This window comes from Pygocentrus nattereri, chromosome 14 (assembly GCF_015220715.1).
Source record: "Pygocentrus nattereri isolate fPygNat1 chromosome 14, fPygNat1.pri, whole genome shotgun sequence".
In the NCBI taxonomy this organism is placed as follows: domain Eukaryota; kingdom Metazoa; phylum Chordata; class Actinopteri; order Characiformes; family Serrasalmidae; genus Pygocentrus; species Pygocentrus nattereri.
The window spans coordinates 40,584,404-40,597,163 of NC_051224.1; the positions used below are offsets into that span (position 1 = coordinate 40,584,404).

Genomic DNA, 12,760 nt, shown 5'->3' on the forward strand with positions numbered 1-12,760 from the left:
TCAAAAAAAAAAAAACAAAAACAAAACTGTTCCTTAAAACTAAACTAGTGGCATCTGTTCATTGTGCCAGCACACATGTTGTTCCGAGTCTGAACAGTAGGTGGCAGTGTAGACCAGCCAATCTGATACGCAGATATGTGGCCTGTTCACTTGGCAGCCTGTGGTGCTTGTTGTGTATAAACGCTGCTATTTATACACAGTCGTCTATTAGAGGCCTGTCAGCCAATTTTCTCCAACCACATAAGCGATGTTGGGTTAACACAAGTGTGATGCCAGTTAATCCTGGGGTTTTAACTCCGTTCCACCTTTATTAGACAGTCAAGCTCAGCGCACACTTCAAGACACATTTGAAAACTCTCTTTAATGTCGTCCTAATTGGTTATTATTTGTTGTAATTAAAATATTCCGTGTCTTTTGTATTTGTTTTCAGTTTAATCTGTCGCTGAATTATGTGATTTTAGTTAAATGCTCATGATTTCTAAGTAAGTGTTAAGCTTTATTTATCTGGAAAGCACTTTGAGTTGCTGCCCTATGAAAAGTGCTTTATAGATAGACTTATTATTATTATTATTATTATTATTATTATCACCGTTATTATTATCGTTATTATTAGTAGTAGTGTTATTATTATCATTAGTATTCAGTAATGAAACGTTTGGCATTGCACTTTTGCAATTTTAGATCTTGACTAAACCCTTAAAAATGAGGGTTCTGTAGTAAAGAAAATGGTTCTATGTAAAACCACGAACTTTCAAAGAACCCTTTGCATGATTAAGCGCTTCTTTGCATGGTGAAAGGGTTCTTCAGATTGGTTGAGAATGGGTTGTATATGGTTCTACATAACACCTAAAAAGGGTTCTTCTATTATTACAAGCTTGCCATCGTAACAACAGAACCATGAATACTCAAAGAACCTCTTGCACGGTTCTCTGCACATTGAAGGGTTTTTCAGATTGGTTGAGAATGGGTTGTATGTGGTTCTATATAGCACCAAATAGGTATATAGAACCCTTTTGAAAAAGCTTATATATAGAAGCACCTACAGAAAACCTGTACCTGCAAAAACCTCGTGCAGAGGTCTTCATGGTGCTATAAAGAACCATGTTCTTTACTAAAGAACCCTTGCAGAACCATCATTTTTAAGTATGTGGCTTAACCGTTGTCCACCAAACTGGTTTCAGGGCCTTGTGTAGTTCGTACCTTGGTTTAATGTGTTTCCTCCTTCAGGCATAAAAACAGAGGGAAGTTGAGTGACCTGGTTGCAGAGCACCTGGACCACCTTCACTATCTGAACGACATTCTCATCATCAACTGCGAGTTCCTCAACGACGTGCTGACGGACCATCTGCTCAACCGCCTCTTCCTGCCCCTCTACGTCTACTCGCTGGTCAGCCAAGAGCAGGTGAGACCTGGCCAGGAACACATCCACTTTGAGCATTTTATATTGTTGTTTCTGAAGCTGTGAAAAAATAATATTACGCAACAGTTAGTTCCGGCCACGCGAGCTGATTGGTTGAGAAGCATTTTTTTTCATGAAGACTGTATCACTCCACTGAGATGCTGTTGCTAAGCAACGACTCTGACAGCTGTAGGAGACGCTCGAGCCATTTTTACTTCTTACTCTGCCACAAACAGAAAACGGACGCTGTTAAGACCACATCTGACCGACAGCCGATTTGGTCCGACTCTGAAGACGAGACGACACTAAATTCCCAAACTGTCGTCGCCACTGAGCAGCTTTTCAGTCGGCAGCTGTGACAGAAGAACAGCTGAACAACCTGGAATCAGCCAGAAATGAACCCAACACCATTCGCCAAACTAAACGGGCTGTAAGAAGCTTCACAGACCGGCTGGAACAAAACAACATTAATACTGATCTGGACAAACTGACCAAACTGAGCGGAACCTGATATTGGCTCAGTTTTAAGGCTCAGTCTGATCTGGTCCGACTCTGAAGATCAGACCCGTCTGGCGAATGGTGTTGGGTTCATTTCTGGCTGATTCCAGGTTGTTCAGCTGACACACTGAACAGAGAAGCTGCTTTTCTCAGAACACTAATTGTGTCTGGGATTATTTGGATGCTGCGAAGCAGAAAATGATAAACCATCTTCTGAGACAGAAGTTTGGATGCGCAGCTGCAGATTTCTTGGAAAGACTGAAAGCGAAGCCTCCTAAAAAAGAATGGAGAAGCTGCCAAATATATTAAAATAGGGTTCTGCAGAATTCTCTGTCACCCTTTTCTGCTTTTGAACCTGGTGATGGAAAATGGGCTTCTGTATGTTCATTGCACACAGTACTTTATTAAATAACGCAGCGCACCGTCATTTTCATGATGGGAAATCTTCGGCTGTTGTTATCAAAAGGAATTTGTTGAAGACAAAAATACTAAACGTGCTGTGCCTACACAGTATTTCCATGAGGCCGTTGGTGCCTTCAGATATCATGCTCCTCAGCGAACGCTTGATCTTTCAACGTGCGGATTGGACCAAGGTCTTTTACCTGCAGATGTACGTGCACTTGGAGCTGAAAGGAGTAACGCGCTGTGCTCCAGCGTGACCTGCCCTGTGCGCTTTGAGCAGAATAGAAGGGTCTAAATAATAATTATTACTATTTTCGTCATTTACACCACCCACGCTTTCTGGTGTCTTTCCACTTTCCTCGGGTCTTGGACTGTTCTGTGGTTTGTGGGGCGGCTTGATATTGCGGTAAATTACTCAGTACTGACTACTGTGCTCAAAGCAGGCTGTTCTATTTGAATGCAGTTCTAATGACAAACAAGAAACGCCGTTTGAGAGCGTGAAACCAGAAGGTTTCTGTAAATTACAGGTCTTTAACACATTAATGTGGACGGGTTCACACCTAGCAGTGTGATGTTGATGTAAATGATTAATTTACTTAATTTATTTATTTAATTAAACCAATAAAAATGTACATTTCATTTGTTTTCATTTTAGATGTGACTGGCTCGATTTATTATTAAAGAACTCGGTTGTGGATTCCTGCCGGTCTTTAATGAGACGAAGGCTGGTTTAAAATATACATTTTATCCTAAAACCAGGAATCAAAACCATGTCAGTAACTTAAGGATGGATCTGATTCTAGGAAATAAAAACCACACATCCAGGTGATGTTCACTCCGTTAGTAAATGCAGTGGTTCTGATTAGAACCACTTCATGCTTAATTATTCTCCGGGGTGTGTTTTGGTTTGTCTGTCTGAATTTTTCGTGACCAAATCGTAAGGCAAATTATTCAGTAACTGCATGAAATAAATGCACATTTTTATTTATTTATTTTATAAAAGCTCCTCAAACTAACAGAACGTGTGTTTTCTGATCTCCACACGTCACCACACGCTCACAATTCACTGCTGAGAGCCAAAAATCTCCGCCGCTCTTTGTGTTGTTCTCTAAAAGTGATTTTTAAATCTAAAAGGGGTTTTAAAGAGAAGTATAGACAATTGATCAATTAACACTGAATTAATCTCATATTCTCCGGGGTATATTTTGGTTTGTCCATCTGAATTTACATGTCCAAATCCTAAGGCTAATTATTCGGTAACTGCCTGAATCAAACGTTTTCCAACTTTTTTGGAAAAGCTCGTAAAATGAGCAGAACCTGTGTTTTATGATCTCCACATATCACTACATGCTCATGATTTACTGCTGAAAGCCAAAAATCTGCGCCGCTCTTTGTGTTGTTCTCTAAAAGTGATGTTTCCAGAGCAGATCACTGAAGAGACGCCGTCTGTTTATAGTTTAGAGCCCAGATTTGGGGAAAAACGGGTCGACTTTCAGTAGAAAAACAAACTGAGTTCAGCTTCTTTTATTATAAGGGTTTAAAATGACGTCACCGTCTATTAGACTGGAGAGAAGAGCTACAGCCTCACACGACGCCCAGCTTCTGAATGGAGCTTATGGAGTATGAACATTATGAGGAACATGATGGAGTGCGTTTTTAGTTAAACACCGTCTTTTAAACTTGTAACAGTCAAATAAATACCACGTTTTACTTTTTGTATGTCAGTTTTCAAAGCTTGAATTGAACGTTTTGTCTTTTGTTATCGTAGCTTTAGTTTGTAGGCCAGTTCGTGTTCGGCTAACCTGCTCAAGCTGCTCTAGTGAGGGCCAAACGTGTCCAGTTACGAAGAAAATATAAAGTATAAACCTCTCAGCCTGTTAGCAGTTCATCATCTGGTTGAAATTTATGTGCACATGTTTCAACAGTAACGCTGGGCTTTTTCAAGTAGTTGTTATGAAACCTGGTTTATGAATCTGTATCTCTGCACTTTCATGAGAGATTTATAGTCCCTCCATTCCCGTTTTTGCCAGAATTTCAGTTTTGCTTGGCTGTAATCCCTGCTGCAAAACTGCGTGATCTTCCAGAAATGCCTCAGAGGCAGTTTAATAGGATATGAAACTAAAACAATGAGAAATCACGTTTTCCACCACTTGGCCTCAACAACACCGGAGATGCCAGGTTGGGGGCCAGGTGGGTTTCAGCTACATCGGAGGGTTTCTTGGTTGATTTCTGATCTTTTTTAAGAGTGTAAGCTCCTGTGCTGTAAGACATGCAAGCCTCTCATAACCGAAATAAACGCTGGTGAGTATCAGAGACATGATTTCAGTGTCGTGGATCAGAGATTCAGGTAGTGGAACTGCAGCAAACGACTATTTGGAATCGGACGTCACAGTAACTGCTCTGAAATGAAGGCTTTCATCTACCGTGAAACTTAGAACTGTTCTGTAGGACACGGCTGCATCATACTGACTGCCTGCAGAGGGTAATTAGGTCTTAGGAACTGACTCATAACCTTTGTTTGCCTTTTTTTAGCTTGCAAACTTTTTGCTTAGTCAGCACAATGAGTCAGACTCGTTTTTCTTGTGTGAATTTCTGAGCCAACGTGCTGTATGGGTCTCATCTGTGGACGCGGGATGATTTTTAAAGTCTGCTTTGTGTTTGAACGGTTGGTTTATAAAGATTAATATTGTGTGTGTGTGTGTGTGTGTGTAGATTCATTATGCTACTGAGTAATCTGACAATTAACCTCGTGATTTAATTGAATTTTTAAACAAGTCAAATGATAAAAGAGGTGTTTAATTCAACAATAGCAAGCCATACAGAGCCTTTCAGAGGTTCTAAGATCTTTGGAGAAAGGTGCCTTTAAAAGCACAATAAAGGATCGTATTGGTGCAAAAATAGCCGTGCACAGCGTTCCGCTCGTGGATGTAGTCGATCGGCCGAGACGATTTGATAACGGAGCAAGTCAGACTGTGTCCTAAACCACATTTACAAGTCTGCGCCATCATAACAAAGACCTGGGTGTGGTTTGAGAGAAGTTCTGGGGATGTATTTACAGAAAGGATTTGGGTGACTATTGACTTCTAGTGTAAGCAATGCCAGCCTTGTAGTAGAACATTTGAGGTATTTGGGTCTTGGCCAAACAGTTTCTTTAAAGACGCACTATGTAAGAAATGCATTAGATGAGCGTGTCTGTCGGGCTGTTCACTACAGCTAAGAGGAATTTTAAATATGCATCATCATTTATTTTCTTTTTATAACCATGATGTAATGCAGTGCTCTTAACTTGATCAAACAAAGTTAATTTCATGTCATCCTGTTTTGTCTTTCAGTGTGAAGATCGCAAGATCAACCCTCAGGTGTCACTCTACCTGCTCTCCCAGGTACACAGCCATACACACAGGCTCTGATAACAGCTGAAGACTGCTTATTCCCAGGAACAGCTGTCAGCGAGGTTTCTGCTTCCGTGAAGAGATTAAGATCTTTTAATCTGTTTATAGAATCCGCTGGTGTAATAAAAGAGGTTTGGACCTTTGAACATTTTCTCAGAAGAGCAACAGGGGCTGCTCCTTCTTTCATACCAGAGCCTAAGCCTTTAGCTTAAGCTGGGAGTTTTTACCTTGTGTTTACAAAAAGATTCTTAAAGAACAAGTTTTATCACAACGTGCAAGGGAGGGTCTGCGTACGGCTGTCCTACAGCCTTCCGCCGAAGCCAAAGCTCCTGTGTCACTGTGAACAAAGAAATGATGCATTATGTGCAGCGCTTTAAGGCGTGGCTGCGTCACGAGCTTCTAAATGATCGTTTCACATTTCTCGCCCGTTTTTGTGATTTGAATCCCTGTCACAGTCTTGATGGTCTTAACGCACAGCTAGACCCTGGGACCATTGAAAGGGCTGAGGGTGGGTTGAGGATTAAATGAAGTAATCAAGGATTTGTTAAGCTGGCTTTTATTTTACAGCTGCTTAGTTCGAGTCTGCAGTTAAAAACCTAACCTGCAATTAAAACCTCAACCAGGCGTTAGTGTTGATTAATGGATTTGTCACTATAAACAAACAGGAACAATGTTTTTCCTTGCCAGGCATTATCGCTTTACGCTTATCTGTACTTTTATTTTCTTCCAATTTGTGTGAAAAGCAGCAGAACAGCTCTGGCAGGAAAGAAGGAATTGAGACGTTTAAGCGGTCTGCTGTTAGACATGGAGGCTTAGTGATAGGGGGCGCTGTTTAGCCAATGAGAAAAGCTTAAATTATGACCTAATTTGATTTATGATATGTCAAATGCATGTGCTCTCTTTGGTGCAGTTGTACAGTAAAGTCGAGGTCTGCAGTCACGCAGGATCCCCCACATCTTGCAGTGCGGAACTCATTTTCAGCGTTGCGCTCAGGAGCGGGAGGGTGACCAGCCCCCTGCAGGCAGGAGCCGGAATAAGCACTCGTGAAGAGAAGTCCTGCAAACGAACGCACACCTAAATATATATAAAATATAAAACAATTAAAATGAAGGAGGTCAACCGTAAGAGCTGTGAAGCAGCCGATCCCATACACAGCACACAAATTCTCGTAGCTCACAGAGATGGACCCTTCTGTCCGACGGCCTCAGCTGCCCAGCAAAACGCCAAAAATAACCGCTCTGTGGTTTAATTTCCTGCTCTGTGTTTATTGATAATAAATGGCATTTGGTTACTCACAGTGAGCCTGATGACCGCGACTGACCTGTTACGTCAGGTCAGCAGATGATAGTGTTTGCGAATAGACTGTGTCCGATATTGACGGAAATGTGCGGGTGGGAGCGGGACAAAACGGTCCTTTGCGCTGGACCCGGACGTCTACATGAGAACTAATTTTGAGAGCAAATTTTCTGAGATGCTTTATATGTGTGGTATTGCTGTTTAATCCCTGAATGAGGTTTAATCTGAGTTTAAAGCAGTGGTGCAGGATTCGATTTGATTTAGATTTTGTTTTTTCACTGGATTGAAATGTTGGATTACTAGTTCAGTAGATAAATGCTTCATTTTGATTTCCTAATCTTTGTTTATCCTTTTCCCTTCACTCAGTAGCTTGGTAAGGGTTACATTCTGCCCTGTAATCATGACCCTGGTTCTGCTATTATTATATAAAGCTCTGTAAAAACATCGTCACTTCTGCTTTCAATTTAAGTGCAGCCTGTTGGCTCGTTATTGGCATCATCACTGAGCTTTTACAGGCTGGTTCATGAGAAGTGTCATATTAAAGTTCTAATGATAGTAGCCAGCTGTGGGAACCTTTTGATGCCATCTATAGTGACTAAGTTAAGCGGAATTACTATTTTACTATTTTAGTTAGTATTACTATTTAATAGGACTTGCATTTTCCCCAACACTCATACCTTTTCACAGTAGCTGTAAAATTTCGGCTGCTCAGTCAAACGGTGAGGTTTTTGTTTCCATAGTGTTGATGGAAACGTATGATTTACAGTATATGAGCTTCATAGGTGAGCGAGCAAGTCAGCATTAATAAAAGTAATTTTTTAAAATTACTTTTAAATCGCAGTTTAAATGCGGTTTATTGCGTCAGGTGTGCAGGTTTGTTTGATGCGAAGAAAGCTGCAGTTTTCCGTTTTCCGTTGTCTTTGTGGAGAGGTGTGAACAGTTTTTCACAGCGGGGGTCCTCTTCGCCCCTCGTTGCTCACTAGCAGCTCAGCGCAGTTACAGCATTTCGGAGTTTATCTGATAACGGATTAACAGGGAAACGTTGCGTTTGATTATATTTATTAGAAAATATTAGTTTCCATTCTACAGAGAGAATGGCCACTAGGGGGCACTGCAGAAAGCAGGTAGCGTATAGATGGACGATATGGCAGAAACAGAACATCACAGCACATTTTCACAGTATGTGATCTGCTTTGCGACGTTTAGTTCTTTTGCGGTTTAAGCGTTAAGATCAGGCGATCTCGGGCGATGTAGACGGCTTTGTTGGTGTAGATCGCTCCATTGATTATATTGGAAGTCTTCTGGTCGAATTGTTGTGGCTCACCCTCTTCGCCAGCAGTCAGGAGGAGGTGTTACACAGCACTTAAATGAGCATTGAATTAAGTATTGATTGCAACATAATGTGCTCCACTTGTATCTCATATTTTATTGTCCTGCTCTGTGTACTGTAGTTTACTGTATTGTATTGTATTGAATGGCTCAGAGTTCTGAGTTCAGCTCTGCTCCTTCTCTCTCTGTATCAGTGACTGTGTCTCTATCAGTATCTGAGCTCAGGACCGTCTCTCTCTCTAACCGACTGGTGACTAGCAGAGAGACCTTCTCTAGACAGACAGAGCTCTTCCTGTAAGTCGCTCTGGATCAGAGTGTCTGCTAAACGCTGCTGTAAATGTGTTACAGTGATTTAATGATTTTTTTAAATGTTTATTTTCGTGTTTAAATGAGAAACAACATCAAATGCACTGGGGGCTTATGTCTTATAGGACGGAAAAGTGAGTAAATAGAAATAAATAAATAGAAATAATGCATTACAGTCCAGATTGTCAGCTTTTAAACATACACTTACCTACAACAAGAGAGATGCCACAAGTTGAACCAGGTTAGTGTTGGTTCTTCTCGAATAGGCAAACGGAGGACCCCGTATTTCATGAAACTGCTCGTTGTTTAAAAATGCAATTTTTTTTGTATTGATTAGTTCCTTAATTCACATTTCATATGTTGATAATGTTGTTTTCCACATTATTAGTGAATGTATGTGTGTATATATATATGTGTGTGTGTCTGTGTGTGTGTAAGTAAAACTGTTGGCTGAACAAAACCTCTCCATTTTTGTCAATTTTTAGTTTTTGACATAAATTGAAAAAGCCTGTTGCCCTTTACGTTGTGTGTAGATTCTGTGATGAACAGACCAAAAGAAATAGTCCAAAATGACTTGGAAAGACGTCTGGTTCCATTGACTTACATTAAAACTAAGGTATTTTTTTTCCTTCTCCTGTAAAGTGACCGTTTTGGAGACACAAGGTTTTGTTCCGATAACAGCGAGATATTTATCATTTTTGTTTTTCTGCCGTAACTGTACTAAAGAGAGTTTCTCCACGGTTACCGAGTCGGTTGTTCCCAGCACAGCCCAAAGCGGATTAGGTTTCCAGATGCTTCTGACAGGGTGTTGCGGTTATTTTAACATTGTTAAAAGTTTTATTCACCCATATCGAACTAATTGCTTTATGTGGTTACTGTACTGTCCACAGGTGTTCCTCATCATCCACTACCAGCCTCTGGTGAACGCGCTGGCCGACGTTATTCTGAATGGAGATCTGTCCGTTTTTTCAGCTCAGCCGGAGCAGAACCCACTCAAGAACTCAGTGAGTTCCCCAGCAGAACACACACATACACACAGTAGAGCCTAGTCCTGTTTCTCATTTTGCCCCTTGTTCCTGAGCTACAGGGCAGGGGTTGAGATCTTCCCTCTGAAATGAGACCCTCTAATAAAAGAGCATCACTTCATTAACAGCTACTAGCGCCGCTCTGTAGGCGACCCTGCCCGTCTGCAGGGACAGCAGAGGAGGGGAAAGTTCAGCTCCTCACTGCTGGGCTTTAGTCACATTTAGGGATCATACGCCTTCAAAGAGGGGGGCAGTTATTTATTATCACCCCCCCTAATTCTTCAGTGATATGAAGCTGAAGTCAGAGATTCTCCAGATTCTTGTTAGAACTTTCCCGTTCCACCTTAAATGCCTGAGGAGCCAAAATGTGACCGCAGCACCATTTAAGGTGGAACGGGAAATTTAGCTGTGGAGAAGTCGGCACTACTAGCGACGTTTTATGCTCGTCATGAAGAAAAGGTGAATTGATTAAAGGGCTCCTTGCACTGTGCAGTGGTTCCTCAGCCTGATGGAAAACGTGATGTAGATGGTTCTATATAAAACCTTTTTGGAAAGAGAGCACTTGTTCTTCTGTGTCGTTTTCAGTTATTTCCGCTGTTTTTGAATAGTTTAATGTTTTAACGACGATTTTGACTGGAAGTTGAATAAACGACGGGGTGGTCTCTGACTTTTGCACAGTGCCTGGGTGTAACTTTAGGTTCCTCATGTATTATGAATGTGTGCACCCACGGTTTTCACAGCCACACTCACAGTCCTGAGCCTAAGAATAGCTCAGCCAGTTTACACAGTTACTGAATAATAAGCCCTGGTGTGTAATGATCCTGGGGTTTTAACCTCAGTGACCAAAAAGACATGGATTGGGGGCTGGAGGTCCCCCCTGTTTCTTCACTGTAATTCTTTTGTCCTAAAAAAAATGTATGAGCGCACACACACACACACACACACACACACACACACACACACACACTCTAAATGACAGATGTGAGCCTTCTCTTAGTTTGCTCTTTTTAATGGTTCAAGTTATTTAAATTAATACAAATGTTAGTGCAGGTTTTTTTTCATTTAGGACAGCAGGCAGTGTGTGAGAGATCGTACCAACACACACTCCTTCACCCACTACCAGCACACACACACAACACATGTACGTAAACCAGATTTTGACACAATTTCCACCGAATGATCACCGGCTTTTGATCTGCTGCCCTTAATTTTGGCTCGTCTTTGAGTCCTAAAAGCTCTTTCCACACCAAGTTCTTACACTTGCACTTCGCTTTGTTTGTAAAAGGCCGTGTCAAAGTTCTTGTTGTGTTGATATTAGCTCTACACCCACGACCCAAATTTCCCTGTTCTGAGCGCTGGGAAAATCTGATACGCATCCCGGTATGTGTCAGCGCTTTACAGCACACTCATTTTATAGCACCTGATGTCATGCATGTCCAATTTCCTCAGACGTCTCTCGGACTTTCTTCCATATACCGTGTGCCATATTGATTTACACTCCGTATTAAAACGTAATGACAGAAATCAGAAATCTGAAGAAAAGTCCTGCTGTGATTTGGCATCTGTGAGGATCTTGATATCCAGGTGTTTTCAGTTTCCGCTGCCTGTGTGTAGTGCGCTCAGTCGAGTGAAGTGAAGCTGAGAAAGACTGGACTGACAGTCTGAAAACTTCCCTTGCCTCAGCCCCTTAGTAATTTCACTAGAAGCAGGCCGCCTGTATTTGAAACTAGAGATATGAAAATGTTGTGACCAATAGCAGTATCAGTTAAAGGAGCCAAAAATTCCAGTAGCTGATAGTATCAGCAGATATCCTTTTATATGGTCAAAAAAAGTCCAGGAGTTTTAGATAAACAGTTCTTTGCTGGCTGCTGTGATGTCACCTGTGAAGGGTCTGATATGATTACCAGTCCTCAAATAATCATTTCAAATAATTTGAATAATGCATTTATATTATTAAAGTCAATTTGTGTTTTAATATGCTCACCGTATTAAAAAAAGTGTGTGTGTGTGTGTGTGTGTGTGTTCATTTAATGCAGTCTGCCACAAACAAGGGCATGCCCCCTTTAACCCCGCCCCCCAAGTTCCTCTAGTCTGTGATCTTGTAATGTCTGATGGAAGGTCAGTGACACCAGCGAGACGCGCTAGCCAGTGAAATGCTGTCAGAGTTGTTTATTTCTGTAATTTTAGTTCTGAGGTGTGATATCGGTTTTTAATGCATGCGGTAAATTCTCCACGTACTTAACTGGACTCTTCAGCCGCGATAACGTGTGTCCACATGGAGCTCAATTCACTTTTCACTAGCCAGTCAAGCTCAGCGCTCACTTTTCAGAAATGTTTGAACCTGCAGCTCTTTAATCTTTTAGAGTAATCTTAGTTATTGCCCAAATTCTCGCTCTAACTCTTCTTACTATTGTCATCCTATTTTCATAATCGTATTGTTGATTTTGGAGACCTAAACGTGTTCTTAGTACATCAAGACGTGGGACGCGGTGGGCAAAACTCCACGCCTCTGAGGTTAAGATGATAATTTCAGGCTTCACAGGGTGACTCACAGCAGTGCACACTCTCAGTATTATGGCCTGTTTTAATTGTCCCCGCTCAGTAACGACACGTCTTCTTTCAGTTTTAACCAAAAATCTTACCTAGTGCAGCTCTAATTTCTTCTATTACTGTATGTGAAGCGCTTTGAGCTTCCCCTTGAATAAAAAGTTCTCTTCAAGTAAGTTTTATTATTTAGTCAAATCTGGAAAACCCTCCCTTCTTTGACCTCTGCCGCCACTTAGCCTCGCTGCTCCCAGACAGTGAGAAAAGAAACTTTGATTGTGGCTTGCGTGCGCTTTTGTTATTCTCATGAGCCGTATTTACACTGAGGTGACAGGGACAGATAAGGCTGCCTGTATAGCTGCTGTTTGTCAGTCTCTTTGAACTCGTCCCCAAAGCAGACGTCAGTGATATGTGTAGGCGGCTCTGAAACTGGTCGTGTGGTGCCGTCCCGTAGCAGATGGATTGTGTTTTTCTGGATGTCAAAACCCCGACTGGGCCATGCATATGCACGCATGCAAATAATGCCATCGTGTCGTCCCAAATGGTCCGGAAAAAAAAAAAATACAAAT

General features: G+C 41.5%; 1 protein-coding gene across 6 annotated transcripts in view; it reads left to right on the plus strand.

Annotated features, from left to right (window-relative positions):
- Positions 1 to 12,760, plus strand: part of clec16a (C-type lectin domain containing 16A) — a 129,614-nt gene that overhangs the window by 16,855 nt on the left and 99,999 nt on the right. For all 6 annotated transcript variants that reach the window (XM_017718318.2, XM_017718321.2, XM_017718319.2 and 3 more), the window contains 3 exons: positions 1,228 to 1,402; positions 5,632 to 5,682; positions 9,513 to 9,626. In XM_017718318.2, the coding sequence (XP_017573807.1) occupies positions 1,228 to 1,402; positions 5,632 to 5,682; positions 9,513 to 9,626 (340 nt within the window). The remainder of the gene's footprint in view (positions 1 to 1,227; positions 1,403 to 5,631; positions 5,683 to 9,512; positions 9,627 to 12,760) is intronic.